Genomic DNA, 24,112 nt, shown 5'->3' on the forward strand with positions numbered 1-24,112 from the left:
TCCAGATAGGGCTGGCTCTCATTGTTTGCTTGGATATATACTATATATAGTGAAGGAAGCAAACGAAAAGCGAAAAAGCAAAATGTGATGCACATGGAGCTCACAATAGGTACAATGAGTACATCAAATAACACGAGTAACACCACTGCTTTATATGACTCTGCCGGGGATTGAACCCTCTATCTCAAGACCATTGAGCTGGTTTCCCACACTTTTTTTGTCACTGTACATTTGCAGATATAATGTAATTATATTAAAATATAATCTACGCAGCCTAATTATTAGGAGCAATATACAGTATACACAAGTATATATTTACACACAGCCACGCATTACCATATTTCCACTGTCAGAGTTGTTGCCTTCTTCCATAACTTCAGAGTTCTTCCATATCTTCAGAGCCTGCTTCTTCCTCCTCCTCAATTATTGACAAGTCAGGGACATCGACATAGTTGACACGTTCAAGTGGTCCCATTGTGGTCACATTGCGCATCTTGGACCTACAACAACATGAAAACACATTTTAGTATTAATATAATTCTGTCATCTTTAAATAATCACAATTCTGTGAAGTGAGGGACGCCCACTGTGGTTGCCACATGATGTCACAGAGGGGCGCACACACAAGGCCAGGCTTTGGAGGGGCTAGTGCCCACCAAAAAGAAAATAAATAGATGTAATCAGCACTCTGGACTTCTACTCTAAGGTACATGCAAGGTACTGATCTCCGCATTTATGCTCTAGTCTAAAAGAGGGGATGATAAATCTAGATATATAAATATAGAATAGAATTCCTTTAGACCGGGTTAGTCATTAGAAGCAGTTTTTGAGGGGCGCTAGACCCTCCTATATACAGGTTTAATGTTTGTTTTAAAAACGCCATTGACAATGAAGGGGAAATGTACGTCATCTTGTCCCTAACACAAACATTAAATGCCATTAACAATAAAGAGAATTTAATGTTTGTTTTACATCACCTAATCAACATGAGTTAGACTTTAATATATTAGTGCCTCTTACTTCACACGGGTGTTATGTTTAAAACTCAGGGAAGGGGGGGTGCCTGACAGCATTAAAAGAATCCTAGCATACTGGCATGCTAACCAGAGCTTGCAGGTTAGATGGGGAAATGGGATTTCGGCTCCCTATTCTGTAGGAAATGGGGTCGACCAAGAAGGTAAGCTAAACCTCTTTATACTGTACTGAGTGTACTCCCTGTCTACCTCCCCCTTGTGGGTTAAGTTCAGGAAGGCAAGTACATGTATGTATAAAAACTGCAGGTTGCTTATAATGCATGTGTATACTATTGAAAAAAGTGAGCTGTGCTGTAATATTGGAGTCAACACTTTTCATGCCTTACTGAGAGACAGATTCATATGTCGACTGAATGAGTCTCAGAATTGTATAATTATGCTGCTGTCTAACCCCAGCCTCAGTATCAGAAGATATCTGCATGCTTTTTGGAAACCCTGGTATGATTGTTTATTGTAAAAACTGATGTTTTAATGGTTTAGGGGTGTTCTGTTTTTGTATGAATAGTGTTTTATGTTGTTCTGTTTTTAATGGACCCTGCCAAATAAAATTGATTGATTGATTGATACATGACTCCTTTTAATTTAATGATGTAATCATTGACAGGTCATTAACCAATTCCCTTTATATAATGCCAATACATCTGCAACATGCTGATTCTAAAAAAAAAAGAAAGAACATACTCGTCAGACTCCGGTTCAAGGATGTTTCCATCTTCTTTATCCAAGCCTAAGAACTGTGTTGGCTTCGTGTGGATCACGGTGGAGCTTAGGCATGGCTCTCCAAGGTAGCTCGGCAATGGGCTACTGTAAGCGCCACCCTCTGATCCATCGACGTTCTCCATGCTCGGGAATGTCACGCTGCCCTCTGAACCGGAGGCTGACCCTGGAGCACCTTGGGGTTCTTGTGTGCAATTGTGCACGATCCATTAAGAACATTATTATGACAAATTATGAGTCTCCTCCGGGCCACTTTTAGACGGTTTCCAGATAAAACAGTTTTCATGCAATTACTTTTTTATTTTTTTACACAGAAACATAATGTGTGTTGTATAGAGCATCGTTTAAAAATCGTTTTAATGTGCAAATGAATAGTTACTTGCGCAAGCAGAGCGCGCAAGTAATCATTTCGCTTGGTTTCTTCGAAGTGAAGCCAAGTTTTCTTCAACCGTAAGTCTGTGCCTGGTTTGCTGGGACTAGTTACACACTAGTAACTAGTTACAACATTACGTCATATACACACCATGTACTCTGGTCCCAGTTCTCAACGATGACGTAATGTTGTAACTGGTCCCAGCAAACCAGGCACAGACTTACGGTTGAAAAAAACTTGGCTTCACTTTTTGGAACCAAGTAACCACAGTATACTGCTAATCAAATTACAACTACATACTCTGTATGTAGTTGTAATGTGATTTGTAATTTGTAAATCTGTGCCTGGTCTGCTGGGACCAGACTACACAGATGACCATATCTCTTACGTCATCACTGAGAGCTAGTCATACATATACACACCATGTACTCTGGTCCCAGTTCTCAACGATGACGTAATGTTGTAACTGGTCCCAGCAAACCAGGCACAGACTTACGGTTGAAAAAAACTTGGCTTCACTTTTTGGAACCAAGTAACCACAGTATACTGCTAATCAAATTACAACTACATACTCTGTATGTAGTTGTAATGTGATTTGTAATTTGTAAATCTGTGCCTGGTCTGCTGGGACCAGACTACACAGATGACCATATCTCTTACGTCATCACTGAGAGCTAGTCATACATATACACACCATGTACTCTGGTCCCAGTTCTCAACGATGACGTAATGTTGTAACTGGTCCCAGCAAACCAGGCACAGACTTACGGTTGAAAAAAACTTGGCTTCACTTTTTGGAACCAAGTAACCACAGTAGGCTATACTGCTAATCAAATTACAACTACATACTCTGTATGTAGTTGTAATGTGATTTGTAATTTGTAAATCTGTGCCTGGTCTGCTGGGACCAGACTACACAGATTACCATATCTCTTACGTCATCACTGAGAGCTAGTCATACATATACACACCATGTACTCTGGTCCCAGTTCTCAACGATGACGTAATGTTGTAACTGGTCCCAGCAAACCAAGCACAGACTTACGGTTGAAAAAAACTTGGCTTCACTTTTTGGAACCAAGTAACCACAGTATACTGCTAATCTTCTGTATACTTCTGTATACTTCTGTAAAAAAGTAGTTAGGTAGCAGATAGTTACACGTAATGATTATACATTTCAAACGTTCCTTCACAGAGATACTGAGATGTGATAGTTTCCAGCGGTCGAAAGTACTTGCGCGCTCTGCTTGCGCACTAGTAGGCCATTTATGGCCTACTAGTGTGCAACAAGCAAGTATGCACTCGGCAGAGTGCAGTTCTAGTTTTTCAATGCATTCGGTTTACTCTAGAGGGTACTCTTCTTTTGAAGAGATGGTCCACCCGAAGTCTTATATCTGCTAGCTAATATCTGCCAAAAGAACACTGCCTCGTTTACATTCACCATCGCTAGGGTACATTTGTATTTGTAGGATGAGTGAGGCGAGGGAGTGTTTGCTCGTTCTAGGAACTCCAAATATCGCCTACGGCTCTGCGTCAATGTAATAAACGCATGCTTTGTGAGCCCACGTTTTGCCCGTTGGAGACGCGTGATTTCTTTCTACGTCTGAGCATAGACAAATTAGACATGGTATAGGACAGGCCTATACCGACACTGCCCGTCTTGCCTGTCCTCCGAGATGCAAGGCTACTCCGTGGTGGGAAATAATACAAGTACAAGAGAATGGCAACGCGCGACAGTAACTTTAATTTTTGTAGAAGAGCTCCCGACCGGATCATATAGACTTTTGAAACAGAGACCAGGCTTTCCTCCGAGGTGGTGGAAAGCCTGGTGAGGCGAGGTTACATGCTGGATAGTCTGCTGCGAGGTTTTCTTTTTGCAGATAAGTAAGCATGGGATAGGACCGAGGCAACGAGGTTACTCCGTGGTGGGAAATAAGTAAATATCTTTTTAGTATTACGGTAGTTTACTATAATTAGATTAATACACGATAAACAACACTAACACTTTAATTTAGAACTCAGCCAAATCAAATCATAGTTGTTCAATCAATTATTCAATCAAAGCAAATGGCACAAACAATATTAGTTTGCCTCTTCTACAAAAATTAAAGTTACGCGTGTTGCCATTCTCTTGTACTATTTCCAACTACGGAGTAGCCTTGCATCTCGGAGGACTCAGGACAGGCTCAGGGCAGTGTCGGTAGGCCAATCACAGGCAGGCGGGGCGTTACCATGTCTATGCTCGGACGTAGAAAGAAATCACGCGTTGGAGACGGGAGGAAACAGCGTTTTCAAAGATTTCCACCCTGGAGGGTGTTTTCACTTTGTTGAGTTTTCAACCCCCGAAGATGCCGTTCTCGTCTAAAGGGACCCCAGCAAACAATGCTGTATTTTGACGTTCTGGTGTGGGCAGGCATCATGCTGACAGCCCTGTGAGAGAGCTGCTAGGGCCCATGTCATGGGCATCGCCTAGTGTAATTTGTTATTTTTCCTTTTTCCTACGTTGTACCTTAAGTATGTTTGAGTTCTTTATTTTGTATTTTGGCCGGTATTATTTTTGCTGTTTGATTTTTCTTTTGTGAATATCGACACTGGAGCTGGAGGTTTTGAGAAATAAAAGCCACCAAAAAGCATCGCTGACTGTTTTTGGAGCCTTGGCCCTGGGGCAACTTCACATGTGGGGTCTCCTTCTCACCTGGGATAGTGGGCCTCTTCCTCTTGCTTTTTGTCTGCGCAGGGCTGGAGATGGAGGTGTTCAAGGAGTCACGGTACATTTTGACAGATGGCCAGGAGAGGGCAGTCTTGGTCTTGGAGTACTTGGCGAAGTTGGCATCAAGGATGGCAATTCTGTTGAGACAAAGTTAGTTAAATTATGTTAAAAGTAGATAAAGTAGCATTTTGGAAAAAGTGGAATGACGGAAAAGGGACGTTTATTATTTATTGTGCATTTTACAGTGGAGTGGAGCTTTATTTGCAATCCTGTCAATATGCAAGTACACAGTGGAACGAATTAGCATTCACTCAAGAGTTAAATTATTTATAAACATCTGCATTACGAGAATTTGGAAATATGTTTATTTTTCCTTTGTATATGCCTGTACATATGTTTAATTCCTCTCTTAAAATGAAATAAAATAATATATATAAAAAATCCCAAAATAAAAACAAACATCTGCATTACTTAATTTACAAGAAGTCTAGACAAGGTGTGAATGTAGAAGAATTGTTATTTTGAGCAGCGTTTGAATGTTGTGAACAAAATCTTATCCAACGATTTTGAGACGAATAACAGTCCAGGTCCACACTAATTACCCATAATGTATAAATGATGGATAAGGGGTCAGGATAACTAGGCCTCTTCGTGGAAAGGGTCAAGATACATTTTGGTCTTGGACTGTTATTATTATGAACTGCTCAAATGGTGGGCCGTGGCTCAAATGCACAATGAATAATGGGCCTTGATATGAAAAGGGTTGAAAACCACTAATGTAGCCGAGCATGTTGCGTGTGTCTACTCACATGTGGGTTCGGTTCTTGCGGAGAACTTTACTGCTGAATTCACTGAGGATCTCCAGAAACAGCAGCTTTGGGGGCTGGGTTCCGCCTACCACCTTTTGGATGTCACAGAACGCAAAGTGTATACCCTGTCTGAAGTGCATGCACAAACATAATTTTATTGTTACATTTGTCAGACACAGCCAGCCAGGACACACATGCAATGGAGTGGCTGCACCACTCAAAAAAATAAGCATACATAAATGTCTACCATTCATGTACAGTACCAACGTTAATTCTGTGTACATGCTTATTTTGGCCCGGATAATGTTATCGGCTACCCAGATGGAAGACTATCCGTTACTGACAGCCCTAGTGTGAATGGGTGAATTTAATGTAAAGTGCTTTGGATAAAAGCACTATATAAATTCCAGTAAAGGGCTAGCAAGTTCATGTTCCTCTGACACATCGAGGAGGACCTCAAGTAGGATACACACGCAATGCATGCGAGGAGAAAGGCTCAGCAGTGACTACACTGCTTTCGTCGCCTGAAGAAATTCGGAGTGGCCACCCACATCCTCAGGCTGGACTACAACAGCTCCATTAAAAACCTTCTGTCAGGCTGTGGCACTGCCTGGTATGGAAACGGAAGAAGTAAGAACACGCGGTGCGGTTGGCCGAGCACATAATGGGAAGTGAGCTTTTTCTACCATTCTACCGTTGTGTTACCACTTTTGCGCCCAATGTTGAGACATACTGTATCTGCTGCTTGTATAATATGCATATGTTACGTGGATATCTTAAATTTGTGTGTTCTCTTTGACATGTTTCTTTACGTTTAGATTTTTCTCCTTGCTCGTACTCATCCTGTCTACTCTCTTTTTCCCATTCTGAATAAACATGAATGATGGAAACCTGTTACATGACAATAAAGTTGATTATTCTATACTTCTGTAATACTTCACCCAAAATAAATAACCAATCTACATAATAACAATGTGTTACGTCGATGCCCCTTGTGAGGTTGTAGATGTAGATGTTTCGCTGAATCTTTTCCTCAGAATAGAAGGCATGCATGTGACATCATCATCATACCCGGAAGTTATGCAGCCCATACATCCAAACTGAAAAGTCCTATCTGATTGCATTAAACCATATTAAACTCACTTTATGCATGCGCATACTCTCTAAAAGGGTGCAATGGTTCATGTGGTTAAGTCTCTGTGGAGAACATCATCAGCTAAATGCAAAACAAGGGCAGAGAAGGAGGGACTAACTTGAGCAGGGCCTGCACTTGCTCTTGGATGAGTTCTAGGTTGATACCCAAGCTCATAGCATGCCTCTTGGCCAATCCTTTGATCTCGTTAAACTCCTCCCCAGTGTTCTCAGTAAGGAATTGAGACTCTGTGAATCGCTGAAAACACACACACACACACACACACACACACACACACACACACACACGAGATACAATACAAGGACACAAATATTTACAAGGTGATGTACAAAATGCAAATCTTGAACAAATACCCACACACCCTTCAGGCATACAAGTAGCAACGTCTTCACTATAATTGGCGGCTACCGTACAATAGATTGCACTGAATTTTGCAGGCCGTTTAGCTGCTTTTTTGCATTGTTTTAAGTGCAAGGTGGTTGGGATTTTCCACACGAGACAAGTTACAACAGCAGTATTTAAAAATAAAGTAGTTTATACAGTATGCAATCTGATCAGTGTGGTCTCACTGATCAGATTGCATACTGTGGGGCCGAGCATCGTATCTGATCAGTGAGACCAGGTGGGGCCGAGCATCGTATCTGCTGTTTGTCGTAAATCAAAATGTGGAGCATTCAAAAGTGAGTTGCGAGCTCCCGCTTTGTTTTTCATGGTTCCATTTTTGCAGTTTGGCTCAATTGGCACCAAGAAACAGAGGATTGTTTTTTCTTTGGACAGTGAAACCTCACCTACTTCATACTCAAAAGCAGTGGTCCTGTATTGCCTAAGATTGCATTGTCAATACACAAGGTTCCATCATACTTGGCAATATAATACTTGCTATGTCATACTCTAACCACTAACCGCTATTTTCGGTTATTTGAAAATAGCCGATCTACAAACTGACAATGCAAATGCAATGCATCAGTTACATATCTTTCTTTCCATCCATAATAATGGCTACTTGGCTAAAACAGGGAAGCCAGGGTTAGTGTGGTTAAGAATCATCTCTAAACAAAAAAAATTATCAATTACAAGCATTATTTGCGGTATGTCAATTGGTGAAATACTATTTACCAGTAAGACGCGCAAACGCGGGAAGCGAACGCAGCTGAGACCCTGCAGATCATGTCTGTCTGTCTGTGTGTCTGTCCCGCTGTTACTGTATATGTGGACCTGGCCCCTTCGTAGCCCCATAGTAAGTGCTCAGTGCGTTCGCAATCACTGCGTTCGCAACTATTCAAACCAGTTACGCACATCCACGCACACCCACACCCACACCCACCCCCACACCCACACCCCCCCCCCCACCCACACACCCACCCCCACACCCCCCCCCCCACACACACACACACACCCCCCCCCCCCCACACACACACACACACACCCACACACCTCCTGCAGGCAGAAGCCCACGGTCTTGGCACTCTCGACTGGATCGATTTGCTTGGTCTGGTCCAGAAACAGTTTGATGATGTCACCAAAGTCACTATAGAACTACAGTAGAGAAGGAAAGGAGGTTTGTCATTATCAAATCCCAGCCACCTTCCTCTGTCATCTTGGACAGAGTAGGGCTTTTGTAAATAATCCTGGAAGGAAGCAATCAATTAAATGCCTACAAGCTCACAATGTGTAAAAGTAGACAGGATTTATTTTACCAGGCACACTGCTATACCAGTTTTTTGACAAACATTAATTTTGTTGTGCTGCTTAGTATTGCTTATAACACCTTTGATTACAGGTATAGTCTATAAAAGATCTGCTGACTCCTCTCAAGCTCACAGCAGGAAGAAAATGTGTTATTCTTATCTCATTGTCAACTTCTATTTCACCCACTGTTCTTCTGACTCATCCGTTAGCACCCTCACTATTTCTCACTCCCCTCCTCTAACTCATTTTGGGGCGGGAACCCCTTTTGTTGTTTTAAACATCATGTTATAATTTAGCTATTGAAAAATAGCAGATCTACAAGCTCATAGCGAACTTGTAGGAAAGGTTAACGGGGGGAGTCAGTGAGAGAATGAATGAAGGAATGTGTGATTTAGCCCATTTAGACCCGAGTAAAACACATTCACTTTGAAAGAATATATATTCAAAGATTTGCGCCACATTTTTACGATTTTTTCCAATAGCAATAGCAATAGCAGCTTTTGTGTTAATACCTTTTTGGTTGTTTTGAACCCATCTGTTCATTTCCCACAGTATTCTATTATTGAGAAAGCTGGTATCCAAATTAACCCATTTTGGGCGGGAACCCATTTTGGTGTTAGCATCATGTCGTGCTTTAGCTATTGAAAAATAGCAGATCTACAAGCTCATAGCGCGCCACCGAGTGGCGCGCTATGAGCTTGTAGGTCTGCTATTTTTGAAAAATCGAAGAGCGACTGACATAGAAGACATTTTTAGAATCTGATCTCAGGTCAGAATGAAAACTGTCAGGATGTAGAAGACATTTTAAAAATCTGATCTCAGGGTTAAAAGGTAAATTCATGTAGCACAGAACATATTAGTTGGTTTGTTGCATTTTCCCCACCTTGTCATAATACTTGAAGACATCTGAGGCAGCCTTGAGGTCCAGCACTCCGAAGAGGATCAGTTTGCAGTAGCCAGCCAGCTGGTTGCGTTTCCGTTGGACAGCGGCTAGCTTCCCTTCCTCCGACTCATCTGGGTAGTGAAGACAGAAAGACTGAGGGTGAAGACAGAGAGCAACTGTGGCATTTTTTTCAATATTATACGAGCCAACACTGGTCAATATTGGCGGTGAACCGGGTAACCCTACTGCAGTTGTAAGCATAGTCACCTGAATGTTCGAAGCAACAGAGGAGAGGTATGAGGAACTGATAAGCATTGGATATATAAATTAATATAGAGAATAAGAGAATGGACATTTTCATTCATAGCTACGCTGTGCTGCCATGTCAATCACGAAGAGGATGTACTCCATGCTTTGGGGCCTTTGCTATTCACTTGTTCAATATGTAATAAGCGTCAGTGGAGTAGAGAGATAATTAATCACCTATACATTACATATATACATACACATTCTCTCAACCTTTTCAGGCCATTCTGAATTCCCACAGACATTTCTTATATCGCATCAAATAAGAAATGTTTACCAAAAATAAACAAATGAATCAAAAATAATCAACTGACTGCGAGAAATCGCTACGGCTACTGCCGCCAAATGAGTTACATTTCCATGACTGACTGACTATCGTAAACGACACAGAGCCACTCCCCCGACAATATCGCAGTTTGTTTATTTCTGGACCGCAAAGCTTATATGAGACGATTTTAAGAAACCCAATGTTAATCTCCATAGAGAAAATACTCGGGATCCAAGGGATGAGCCAGTCACGTTCTGTGCTCCATTACACACCAGCATGCTCGTCGTCTGCGGGGTCGGTGAAGATGAAGTCGACGAGGAAGGCAGACATCTCTATTTGGAGGTCTAAGGGGCAAGAACAGCTCAGCATCTTGAGGTCTGCCTGGGTACGAACCACATACCCGCTGTACAGCACCAACACGTCACACAGCTGTTCAAAGGCCTGGAGTTTTCAGAGGAGGACCGCGGCACAGACACACGCACACGCACGCACACACACACACATTCACACATCAGTCAGACTACTGCTATTAATGAATGACTTATGGGTATTAATTTGCTCACATAGTAATTTTATGTCTCTCTTTGTGGTTGCAGTTTTTACTTCTGGTGATATACCGGCAAGCCCCCCTGATTTGGGCCATGTCTTCCTACAGCTTATCCAACATTTGAACAAAAGTAATCCGGACTTGAGTCTACAGTGAAGATCTGACCTTGTTTCTGATCTCCGCCTGGCGGGACAGACATCTTTCACACACTTTGTAGAAAGACTTCAACAACTTCTTCACTTGTGGCTGTGGTGAAATCTGGAAGAGAGAAGGCTGGGCGATTGTTGTGACTGATTAACACGGATTAACACGAGTCCCTATATTTGGACATCCAAAACGATGAGCTTGTAGATCAGTAATTTCAATTGGCACAACAACTACATTTGGGAGACATTTTAATAGAAAGATACAATACATTGAATTATCAATTGAAATTGGGCGATATCATACAAGCTGTAAATTGGTGCAGATGAATGGCAATCACCAGAGTTTTGGTAAATTGAGTTCTAAATCACCCTTTTCCAGCATGCAGATTGGACACCATTACTCCCATACTACGTACATTGTCCCCCAACTACTAAAAGAATAATAACTGAAGCTCCAGTCAGTGAACAAAAACAGTGAAAGAGCAGCAACTGCAGCAAAGATTTGCACAACACAACACAACATAATACAATAAAAAGTATTTTCCACTGTGCAAACATTTGTCTTCTGAAAGTATGCTGCATTGAGTAATTTGAAGGTTATGCTTTGATCTTTGTAGATTGAATGATTGTGTGCGTATAGTGGTTACCACGGCAGAAGAAGAGGACTTGATCCAGAACAGGTGGGAGGCAGCAGTATGCAGAGCTGCAACCATCAGCTGGAATCATATGGAGGAAGGAGTCAGGTTTCAGCTCTATCCGTCTTAACCGCATGCATCTATTCTACGTCCGAGCATAGACATGGTGACGCCCCGGCTGCCTCTGATTGGCCTAGGGACTGTCCTCCGAGACGCGAGGTTACTCCGTGGTGGGAAATAATACAAGTACAAGAGAATGACAGCTTGGCACAAGTCTGGTAAGGCCGGCAGTGTCGGTAGGCCAATCAGAGGCAGGCAGCCTCGTTGGCGTTTTACTCTGAGCACTTTTGTCCGTCTGCACCAAATATCTTTGCCAAAAATTGGCTTTGTGGTGTGGTTGAAACATTTTGGCTAATATTCCCTTCAGAATATGGATGCTGGGGTTCAAATGGTTACACGTCCCAAGTCCAACCACTCAACATGTACAAGAATGTAATGTGGTGGTTGAGTTCAACATCTCATTATGTGTACTATGTATGACTGTCATGAAGGATGTGTGAAAACACCTGCTTGTTCATGTCTGCGGACTTCAAACCCTTCTTCAGTAGGTCAAGACAGTACTCCAAGAGCTGTAACCCGGTTATATTAAATGATCTGGAACAGCACGCACACACGCACACACACATATAACACACAGTCAAACACCTTGTGACATATACTTGGATGCACACATGATGCACAATGCACATACACTCACTGCTTTAATTTACCTGCTGAGACCAGCAATCTTGGTCAATGCCGTGGCAGCACCATACATGTCATCTTCATCCACAGTCCCCTAAAACACAGTCACCATCACGGTTCACACAACATTCATGACCATGTGCAGCCAACTGAGCCTTGTTGAGGTCTCAGACAGTGATTTTCTTTCATTGTGATACAGATAAATAGGTACTTAATGTTCTGAAAATGTAAGGCTGCTTTCAAGTAACCATCAAATGTAATATTCCACCCATTATGTAATGCAAGTCTAAATGGACTCCCACCCCGGAAATGCCCTGCTGAGAAACCTGTAAATGTCATCTCAAAAAGTATAGTTGTATGCATGTAATAAAAGTCGGTTTTATCAGGGCTACTAAACATGTAATCTCTCAAGAACAGATTCCAAGTTACTGAAATCTGTCGGCAAGGGCATTCAACACACACACACACACACACACACACACACACACACCTCCAGCAGGTTGCGGGCTAAGGGTTTAAATTGGTCTGTCAGGAAGTCCAGCAGACAGCTGATGGCGGTTTTGGAGCAAGCATTGAAAGTGTATTGCTCTGAGCACAGGGAGCTGAACAGACTGGCGCACGCCTCCAGCACACTGGCCTCCGTGTGTTTCCTCACAATGTCACACACTGGCTCCAGCAGCAGATCCAGGGACTGCTCACACACAGAGAGAGAGAGAGAGAGAGAGAGAGAGAGAGAGAAACAGAGAAGATGACAAAGCTGACCCCAAGTCGCAGAAATTAACATGGAACCTGACTTCTGGGTACATAAAACAAAAAGAAAATCTCAAGACTGAAAATGTAATGATGTTTTAGGCCGAACAGCTGAAGAAATCATGACATTTCTGAGACCATTCATGTTTCTGGAAGACGCTTCTAAACATATTCAATTGCTAGTTTGCTCACTTCAAATACGCTTTCATCTTAAAATAACTAATGACTGAAAATAGCCAATCTACAAGCTGAGCTTGTAGATCTGCTATTTTCGGTGCGCAGCATGAAAATCCAAATGACTGAGAACTTTAATCCATGTGGGTAAACTGGGTGACTTCCTGTCTGCTCACCCTGCGTAGTTGTACATTGGAGCTGGAGGACTCCAGATCAAAGTAGAGAGGGGCAATCAGGAGGCGGCTCACATACTTAGCGTCTGCAGAGTACTGGAGGACAGAGGTAAAGGAAAGGATTAGTGTAGCCCCCCGTAGTCCCCCCCCTACATGCTATTTTACACTAAAACATTTCAAAAATAGCCAATCTACAAGCTCACAACGCATCATGTGATGCGTTTGCCATTTTGAAAACAGTACACCATGTTGAAAGTGGTTAAACAATGTTGGGTCTTTGCTTAATATGTTAAGTCAAGTGTCTTGAGAGAACTTGTTGTGATTAAGTTGGCACTATAATAAAATTGTATAGAACATGTACTGTACTACTGTAAGGCCCAAACCACACCAATGCAACTAGTCACAACTCCTTGCAACACCAATGCAACTGCCAATGGGGATAATAGTTGCACACAACCAACTCTACTGTGGTGGGCGGGTACTGTCTAGACCCACGCCACCCAGATACCTCCACTCTTTCCTATGTACCTTAGCCAGCAGCTGTGGCAGGACAGGGATGAAATGATTGGTGATACGCATCCTGTCTCGAACTTGGTTTTCCTTATCTTTCTTGCTTAAGACCTGAAAACACGGGCACACACACACACACACACACACACACACACACACACACACACACACACACACACACACACACGTAACATAAGTTCACAGATGTACAGTGTATAGCAGAGGTTCCCAACCACCACTGGTACCAGTAGTTGAGTCCATAAAAGGAGAAAAAAAAAAAAGTGGAATGAAATAATTATATTACTACAGGTAATTCTTCTGACCAAGCAACTGGTTGAAATAGGTATCCATTCCGTAGCCATGCTGAAATAGGCATGACAGCACGCCTAGCCGTTAATGGAAGATTTGAGAACGGATTAATCACATTAGTAATAATAAATCTGTTTTTTTTAACAATTTTAACATCAGTTATTATGGTGGTACTTGGAGAGCCAAATATCTTCTGAGGTGCTCCTTCAGTATACAAACTAAGGTTGGGGAACCAATCGTGTAGACTCGGAGCAACAGATACAAAAGGTATTGTATAGGGCAGTGAGGAGAAGACAGAAATATCTGGTCTGTGTGTGTGTGTGTCCACCTTCTTGCCCTCTTCTCTTCCTGCAGGGGGTTTAGCCTCCGCTGCCCGTCTGATGGCACATATCATGAGCTCTATCAGAGCCCCCTCCTCTTCATACTGAAGACCTGGCACACACAGATAGACACATATCATGAGCTCTATCAGAGCCCCCTCCTCTTCATACTGAAGACCTGGCACACACAGATAGACACATATCATGAGCTCTATCAGAGCCCCCTTCTCTTCATACTGAAGACCTGGCACACACAGATAGACACATATCATGAGCTCTATCAGAGCCCCCTTCTCTTCATACTGAAGACCTGGCACACACAGATAGACACATAATCAACTGTACATTTAAAGCTGTTGGGAGAAGAGGGAAGCAGTGTTGATTTCGTCGACTAAAACTAAGACGAAGAATGTGCGCCGACTACCTTTTTTCACTGACGAAAATTAAATGGAAACTAAATGAAAACTAAGCTATGGTGACTAAAACTAAGACTAAATATACCGACAATTTCGTCAACAAATAAATACTAGACTAAAATGTTAGGAAGGGACTAGTGGACAAGAGATCCAGTATAAGTCATTTTACACTTGGTTGCTAAGGGCAAGAGAAGTCATTTTACACTTGGTTGCAAATTAAAACTATTTAAGAGACTATGACTAGAGCTAAAATGCTGCCAAAAACAACCCTGGAGGGAAGGGGGATAGAATGGATCTTTATAGGTCTCTATGAGGATGTTTCTGTATGCATTAGTACCAGGTTCCTGCAGTAGCAGGGAGGTCATGGAGTTCCAGTCCCTCAGCTCAGGTACGCCCCACAGACTGTCCACTAGGTAAGATCCATGCTCCCGATACTGGAAGGGGGGGCGAGAGAGAGATGAGCTCCTGAATGCTGAAGCAAATCATTATACATACAGTATAAACACCTGATTTAAGCATCGTGAGACGACAGAGAAACAGGAGTGCAGAGGAAAGAGGGATGGTGGTCAGACAACACAGAAGAGAGAGGGAGAGAGAGGGCGGGTTGTTTTTCTTAAAATACATTAAAAAAAAAACATTCTACATCGCTATGAGGACAGAGAAATTACCTCAGACTCCATGAAGAAGGTCACCAGGAACTGAAAAAAGTCCATGGTGTCATCTTGATCAGCACGTTCCTTCTGTTTCTCTACCTTCTGTTTCCATCTGACACACACGAGCGCACGCATGTGCCACCCCCACACACACACACACACACACACACACACACACACACACTAGTTAAAACTAGAAATAACTTGACATTTTAATGTCCTGTAGATTTTGTGGACTTTATTTGTGTATGCTGCAGAGGCAAAAATTGAATAAAGTGTGGTAGATTTGTACTTCTGAAAATATATTGGTGTGTAGTATTAAGAGTTTTGATGCGCATGCTATGGAAACCAAAGAGAGCCAGGCTGTGAAATGGGTACTGTAGGCAGGTGGATATAAAATAGAGGGATGGTATCATACATGTTGTAGATGATAGTACCAGCACCAGCAGCCAGTCTTCTGTTCTTGGCAAACACCAGATAATACAAGTGAACACAGTCTGTGTCTGTCAGGCCTCCCTCTGTCTGCCTACAAAGGACAGACACAAACACACCAGAAGAGTTATATTCCATAAGTTTAATTCCAGCTTATTTTATCTTAAAACGATAATGTACATGATCTGATTTTTGACAATTTTGTCCCAGTTTTATTGCCATCATTTATTATCTAGTTCTTTTTTTGAGTGGTGCAAACACTCCCTTACGGAGCTATGTGTGTGGGTGGCTGGGTATGAGCACGAAAACAGCATGGTTGTTTTTCACCACCTGTGCGCAACCTAACACACACACACAACACAAACACACACGCAAGTAAACTGTATATATGATGCTTTCGGGTGTGCCAGTTACAGTAGAGTGACAGTACAGTAGAGGGTACAGAAGAGGGACCGCCATACGGTAACTCTGTAATTTCTCAGCCATTTTGGACGTCCCCCCCCCCCCCCCAGGAACCCCCACACGGAGTTGCACCACTCACTTCACACGGGTGTGATTTTTTATTTACTTCTGTATGATAAGCAACGCATGCATTGAGCAGACTCACTGATGGATGATCAACAGCAGCTTCATGGTCTCAACACCCACGTCCACCTCCACGTCTAGTGCCATGCACAGAATTCTCTTCTGCACACACACACACACACACAGTCGCATGCACACACACACACACACACACGTGAGAACATTTGACACAACACGTGTCATGTGCATGCTGACAGACACAGACACATGCACAGATGTAAAGCAATGATTCTCAAAGTGGGGTCTGTAGAATCCCAGGGGTGCTTAAGGGGATATTTTTTGGCACAAACTATTTTCAAATGGGTGTCCAGTCCACGGACAGATACATAATGAAGTCCTTGACATGGCCGTCACCTTCTAATTTTAAGAATGGCAATCCCCAGTGTGCTCCTAAGGCTCCCACATACAGCAAATGGTTTGTTGATTCAAATGAGGAAAGAAATGGTAGTGAGAAACAGTATATATATGGAAATCAAGGAGGATTGCTGACTTTGAATCTGCTGGTGAACATCTCCAGGTGTCCAATGAAATCCTTCTTCTGGTACAAATCCTGCAGTCTGCACACACACTGGAGGCGCACTGAGGCTGCCTGGAGGGACCCCGCACACACACACACACACACACACACACACACACACACACACAGTGAGCCGTCTTGGGAAGGCTTTTTTAATTATTTGTGTGTGTTAATGCATGTGTCCAAATTGGATGACTGGGGAAGGGGGGGGGGGGGGGGGGTTCACCTGGTCAGATAGGAGCCACCCCATGTATTTGAGGTATTGTTCACTGAGGAAGCACCCTGGGTTGTGCATTATCCAGGTGCCCAATTCCTTGATGCAGATGGCCCTGATTTCTGGCATTATGTCACGATACCGGTTGACAAACACACCAGTGAAAGTGCTGTTTGTCATGGCTGTCAGCTCCTCAAGATTGTCTTTCAACTGCAACACACACACACACACACACACACACACACACACACACACACACACAATGAGACATGTCCCCATATGTATGAGCAATTTGGGCTTACATTAAAAGTGAAAATAAGGTAAATGTGGATGTATGCGTGTGTGTGTGTGTGTGTGTGTGTGTGTGTGTGTGCATGTGTGTGTGTGTGTGTGTGTGTGTGTGTGTGTGTGTGTGCGTGAGTGTAACACCTGGGTGATAGTGTTCTGTAGCTCTTCCAGTCTGGTGAAGTCCTGCTGCTGGACTGGCTTGTTGATCTCATTTTCGAGATGCCGAGTGATGGTCTGCAGTCGAGCGGACACCTTCACAGATGCATCCACTATACCTGTCATCAGCTTCATGGCTGGCGCACGCACACGCACACGCACACGCACACACACACACACACACACACACACACACACACACACACACACACACACACACACACACACACACACACACACACACACACACACACACACACACAAACTCCTAATTCCAAGGCAGATGACTATGCGTTTGTGTGTGTGGTTGAATGTGCGTTGCCCACTCACCCAGCAGTGTGCTGGTGTGTCTGAAGGCTCGGAGCTGTGAATCAGACATGATAGTGAGCAGCGGCAGCAGAACGGAGAACAGGTCGTCGTGACTGTTCTCACACGAGCGCACCAGAAACGTGACGAAGTCACACAGGTTCTCGTGGAAACGCTTCCCCGTGGCTTCTGTGGAGCTCAGAGGGTATTTCACGGGGTCCTGGGAAACAGCAGAGGTGGGATAAATGCTGTTTTATCTTATATTATTAATAACTATAATGATGCAGCGACGCAAGACAGTTAATCAATTCAAATGTGACCGCATTGCTGTAAAGTTGTGAATGCAGCAGTACATTTTGTGTACAATGTAAATAATAATAATTCATCCTACCTAGAAATACAAAACATAAAATATTTATACCATTTTGTGGAACCCCTATGCAAGTCTGCGTTGTTTAGAGGCCCGTCATTGTTTGATTCAAATTTGGTGGCGATTGAACACTGTTTCATGACTTAATTATAGCCAGTTGGTATAGAATATAAATCAGACATACAGAAATTTTCACAATCTGGCATAATACGTGGAGAGTTAAATCGTGATGATCCAAGGAAACCAGGTGAAGAGAAATGTTATTGTATGACCTATGGTTGAAGAGTTATAAGCCAAAATGTAATGCCTGCAGACTGCAGTGCCCTTGCATGCAGAATGTGACACAGATCGGACCAGCAGTTTGTGAGATTAGCTACGGACAGCCACAGCAGCCTGGCAGAGATTTTTAAAAGTCAAACTCGGGACATGGAAAGAACACATGTTTTCCATTTCTCACCTCCTTGATGGCTTTGGTCAGTCTGCTGATGATCATGGCATTGTCCTGGTCGTCTAACATCCTTTTGGTTACAACACCTGGAAGAAAACACAGAATATAACATTTTGCTGAAATGGAATAAAATTGTTTTCATCTGCACACATACTAATTTGCTGGCTGGGGCCATAACATTTGAGATGAGGCCAAATACATAACAGAATTATATGTAATTTGGTTGCCAACCACTATTTCAAAATATTTTCCATGACATGAAAAGGTTTTGAGCACCGCTGACATACTTTTTCTGTTAAAACTGTCAGGTTTAAGAAGACATTTTTAGAATCGGCCTTAGGTCTTAATGGGTTAATCCACACAAATGCTAGTGTCCCCCCCCCCCATCTCTCTCCCCATTTCCTGTCAGTCTACTTTCAACCTATCAATAAAGGCAGAACAATCCGCAGAAATATCTTTTAAAAAAAGAAAAAAGAAAAGGGTCACAAGGAATCAAGCTGCATGGTGAGTTTTTACATTTTGACAAACAGATTTTTTTGTTTAAGAAAACAAGTTGGGGGCCTAGTACAGACCCCTAGTGGACCCCTAGTGGACACTGTGGAAAGGCATCGCAAATTCACAACGCTCGTCTACTCTCCACAGACTCAACTAGAAAAAGTTCCCCCTCGGCGCACAGGTCTCCACCAGGGCAGGTCAGGTTGTGGCATCCTGGTGGCGCTATAATAGGCCAATGTGAAAAGGGTGCCATTTCTTCTCACGCCTTGGATGGCAATTGGGTGATTTTAGGCATTTTGTTCCAAAAATGTGTTTTGCAAAGATCCACCTGTTGGTGGCGCTATAACAGGCCAATGTTATAGCCTAGTAAGAGCAAAACAAAACACAAAACATACTCTCTCCCCATGCCTTCGGCATGGTGGAGACAATTAGTATGTGCCAGCACCATTGCATTGTTAGCAACTTAGCACACTAGTAGTAGCAGAGTGGCATCGAAATCAATGCTTATACTGAGATTACATTAGAAGAACTGTTGAACTTCAACCTCTGCCTCTCAGACTCCAACTGACCTTTGCACCCGCAGCACATCACGATGAAGTTGATGAGTACCCGCAGCCCATCCTCTCTGTTATGCTTATAGCTGTCCAACCACTCGTCCACCACTGTCTGAAGATTGACAGAGAGATAGAGTCAATGAGATGTCTGCAGTTTGTGGCGGCATTATTATTTTTGTTGTATTGGTTACGATGATTAACCTGCTCATTCTCTCATCGTCCTCTCATTGACCCTCATCCACAAAATAACAGACCACGTACACACAAATCTGTGCAATATGAATATTTTAAGTAAACCACTCATTTTGCAAAAATCATAATGGTATGGAACCCATAGTCCAAAAAGTCATACCCTACAATATCTCCGCTCATCTTTCTAGTTGCAACTCAACAAAAATGCGAAGGGAAGGGGAGTGGGCTGCTCATTCTCTTAACCCCATTTTGGGTGGGAAGTTAACCCCTTTTGGTGTTTTAAACATTATGTTATAATTTAGCTATTGAAAAATAGCAGATCTACAAGCTCATAGCGTGCCACCGAGTGGCGCGCTACGAGCTTATAGGTCTGCTATTTTTGAAAAATCGTAAAAATGTGGCGCAAATCTTTGAATATATATTCTTTCAAAGTGAATGTTTTTAACTCGGGTCTAAATGGGTTAAAACATTATTTCCAAGCCCAACTCGCAACAATCCCTAACCCCTTCTAACAATGCTTTTCTCACCACCATGGCAGGCTTCGCAGAGCATACGGCTACAAACATGTCCTTTGGTGTGATACCCGGTTTCCTCTGGGTCTCTCTGCTCTCATGGACAGGGGAATCCTGCCTGGACGCCTCCTGTTGCAAGTTGGACGAGCCTTCGGGAGTGGGTAGGTCGACAGACTCTTCTTCAGATGCAGAAGGTCTTGTGGGTGGCTTGAGGGATGAAAGAGATATCAGATGGCAGCTAAACAGCTCCTTCTCCCACATGTTCCTACAGTACATTGTATATCTTGAGGGTCATGCCATTCACACTTTTCTTTTTTTTACACTTTTACACTAATTTATTCTATGGTCATCACAATAATGTTTTTTGCATTACAACTCTGATGCTTGTGTCCTTATTGGTTGCTTGTTATGCCAGTGAACTAGGAACTTATTCTATTTTCTATTTGAACTCAAATAAGAGGTATTTTTTAAGATTATTAAATTATTACCATAGTACTACCCAACAGTGTGGACATTTCAGTAACAGTCACTTCTAGAAGAAATCAGCATTAGTCTACTCTGAGAGGCCACAAAGATATGTAAAAGGATGTAACCAGGTACATCAAATAAGAGAATAAAGAAAATAAAAAAGCATTGTGCAGGAGACACCGCACACTTCAGTTTAAATAGCTTTGATCATAGTAGTTGGCTATGTGCCGGCAGCCAATAAACTCATAAGGATTGAGTAGAGTGGTACAACCTACATTGATTGATTGGTCCATTGTTGATATTAAGGCTCCAGAGAAGATGTTGTGCAGGAAAGAAAATAATAAAATGTTAAAACTCAGCATGGTTAGGTTTTGCATAGCCGAATCTAGAGTTGCAATACCGACTCCCCCATTCATCCAAATTACTAATTATTAGCTGTAGAGAAAGCTTGAATTATCCTCTTTCAATTTGCCAAGCGTTTGTTTCATAAACATCCACTGTAGACATGTTTAGAGCTACTTTCTGTCAAGAAATTCTCTGCAGGTGATTATTTTTCTAAGTGTTAGATTTGGGAAGCACTCGTCGAAGTCACACGTGAACGGCCCTGCGTACCACCTGTTTCGCATTTGCACATAATGCAGGAGGCAGCAGCACGAACCGCTGATAAAAACGAGTGCTTCCAAACGCCAACACTTAGAAAAATATCACCTGCAGAGAATTTCTTGACACTGACGAAGGCTTGCGCGCAAGAAACGCGTTTGTGTGGCTGGTATGACTGCTGCTGCGGAGCACTATCATTATTAAACAAAGACCTTTATTACTCGACTGGGAGTGCGGATGTTATTCATTTTCTTTGTCTGTTCATTTTGAATCTGCACCCAGCACACGCCTGGAACTATATAAAACTGTCTGAGTAGAGCGGGCCTTTTCCCTACAACCACAGTGCAACATGAAGATCTACATTAATTCTCTTTAGCTAAAAGCTACTTCTAGTAGTTGATTGGTAGTTTTCATTTCTAGACATATGGAGTTATGGTCGTAGGAACACATGACATACCGCTGGTATTAGTGGTATAGCTAGGGAATAATTTTAACTATGAGCATATGATATCCAGAATTCCAAATAGCTACGGGCCGATTCATACTCCTATTTTAGAGCCGAATAAAAGTCGGTTCGGTTCGTTCTGACGAGCCGAAATCATTTCGGCACTACAGCGCTGAAACAGCTGTAAAATAGGAGTATGAATCGGCCCGTACACTCCCAACGAGGCAGCCGCCATTACAAGAGCACACGTTTTCACAGTAACTAAGTTATTTACTTATTTCGAACCTCACCCAAACTCTGATAAGTAAAGTCCAACTGGTGGACTCCACTCCACCAACAGGGAAATCATAAACATATTTCAGACATAGTTAACAATTCTGGTTATTTAAAGCATACCTTTTAATCGTAGCGTTGTGTGCGGAAAACGTGGTGGTCTTTCTCGAGAAGAGTCGATTCTTTTCTTCCTCAAATTCCTTCCCCTCTGCAGAAAGAGCGCCAACCCACAACCAGGACACTCAGCTTCTACCCAATCACAACGCGACCTTCTCATACAGACGATGGGATCGGTCTGGGCCCAGGCGTGCGTGCGCCGTGCGTGTAGTTCACTCAGGTACACCAGTCAGCTTTATCTCAGCTCCTTGCATTTAGTTATATTAAAGTCTACTCGTGAATCAATTCACTATGGGTTATGTCCATTCTTGGACGTAAGACAGAAGAAATCTTATACACTCACGTTCTAATGGTATTAGGACGGGCTTTTTTTTTTACGTCATGACGCAGTGCACGTACGTCCCTCCCCCGAGGGTATAAACACCTGTGCTGCTGTCTGAGCGTCATTCGTTTTCTTCTTCTGCGTCAGACAGACAACTCAAGCTGAAATCACGAGAAAAGACCGAACTCCTAATATATCTCACAGAGGACGAGTGACACTGGTAAGTTGCTCGGTACCACGAGGTGGAATTTGCGTTTTTCGATAGTGTTTTTCAAGCTACACTCACGAAGAAAATATATTAAAAAAGGATATTGCCGTTTGTCTCCGTGTCCGACCGGACCAAATTGAGCAATTTCCAACACGTGTGGCTAGCTAGAAGCAGCTAACACTTCAGTTTAACACGTGTAGCTTGCTAGAAGCAGCTAACACTCAGTAAACGCTAGCCCAGTTAGTAACAAGCTAGCGTTAACGTCCCTTGTCGAGGCTTAACAAACCCACAAATCTCTCCTTTTTTCCCCGTAGGAAATGGCGGAAGGGACAGCAGCGAGGTCCAAGGCGGAGGCTCGTCGCTACCGGCGAGGGGCCGTACCCCTGCCGCAAAAACTATGCCGTACAGAGCATTGTGGCAACCTGATGTCGGGCATGGACCGGCACACCATGTGCCTCTACTGCCTGGGGCTCGACCACGCCAACGAGGCGGTGAGCCTACCAGGGAAGTGCCCCATGTGTACAGAGACATCTCATCACATGAGGCAGCGACGCCGCAGGCGAGCCCGCCAATACTTCTTGTCTCCTGTCGACGACATGATGTACGAGGAAGGCGACCTCGACGAGGAGGAGGAGTACGACGAACCCCCGCCGCCGGGTCCGACCGTCCACCCGGACGTTTATGCCAAACTAGGGGCTAGGCCACGGACCAACAGCCGCGGTGCCTCTACGAGCGCGGCTGCTCCCCCCACGACCCAAGCGGTCACCTGCGCAGGCACAGCGGAACTCCCCTGGCCTCCCCTCCCCTCTGCCACAGAGGGCCGCTCATGGAGCGGACTGATGGATGAGCAGAGCCTCGTCGATGACCAGGGAGGCTATGGCGACGATGGTGAGGAGGACCATTTTGACTGGGACGGATACGCTGAGCCGTACGGGACGGAGCAGGCCGAGAACGCCCCCGCCCCGTACGACCATGATGACGCCGTGGCCGTGCTGATGGAAATAGCACAAGGCCTCCCGCTCGCCGCAGCCCAGGCGGTCCCGATGGCGGTAGCTGACGCTGCAGCGGCGCCTGTCGAAGCAGCCCCGGCACCCGACCTACTCCCCCGGGATGAGACGGAGCTGCTAGCGATTTACATGACAGCGGCGCTCAGATGTGGACGACCATGGCCAGCTCCAGCCGCGTCCACTAACCCAGCTCAGGCTCTTCTTTGGCAAGGCGTGAAGGCGGTCGCCGCCAAGACGCCAGAGAAACACCTTTTACCCTACGCGGAGGGGGTGAGGGAATTCCT

General features: G+C 43.6%; 1 protein-coding gene across 1 annotated transcript; it reads right to left on the reverse strand.

Annotated features, from left to right (window-relative positions):
* Positions 1 to 376: 376 nt before the first annotated feature.
* On the reverse strand, positions 377 to 20,649 carry LOC308314986 (cohesin subunit SA-1-like; the record flags this gene model as incomplete). The annotated part of the gene is made up of 26 exons (XM_080762810.1): positions 377 to 500; positions 1,716 to 1,917; positions 4,820 to 4,971; positions 5,644 to 5,735; positions 8,231 to 8,332; positions 9,369 to 9,499; positions 10,215 to 10,383; positions 10,655 to 10,747; positions 11,283 to 11,351; positions 11,837 to 11,924; positions 12,041 to 12,108; positions 12,505 to 12,705; positions 13,115 to 13,207; positions 13,640 to 13,732; positions 14,259 to 14,362; positions 15,004 to 15,100; positions 15,335 to 15,431; positions 15,738 to 15,845; positions 16,359 to 16,438; positions 16,827 to 16,925; positions 17,080 to 17,277; positions 17,497 to 17,648; positions 17,842 to 18,037; positions 18,645 to 18,721; positions 19,700 to 19,796; positions 20,404 to 20,649. The coding sequence occupies 26 exons, from the start codon at positions 20,647 to 20,649 to the stop codon at positions 377 to 379; spliced, it is 3,228 nt and encodes a 1,075-aa protein (XP_080618936.1).
* Between the last annotated feature and the right edge of the window lie 3,463 nt (positions 20,650 to 24,112).

This window comes from Protomyctophum bolini, assembly GCF_963924005.1.
Source record: "Protomyctophum bolini genome assembly, chromosome: 5".
In the NCBI taxonomy this organism is placed as follows: Eukaryota; Metazoa; Chordata; class Actinopteri; order Myctophiformes; family Myctophidae; genus Protomyctophum; species Protomyctophum bolini.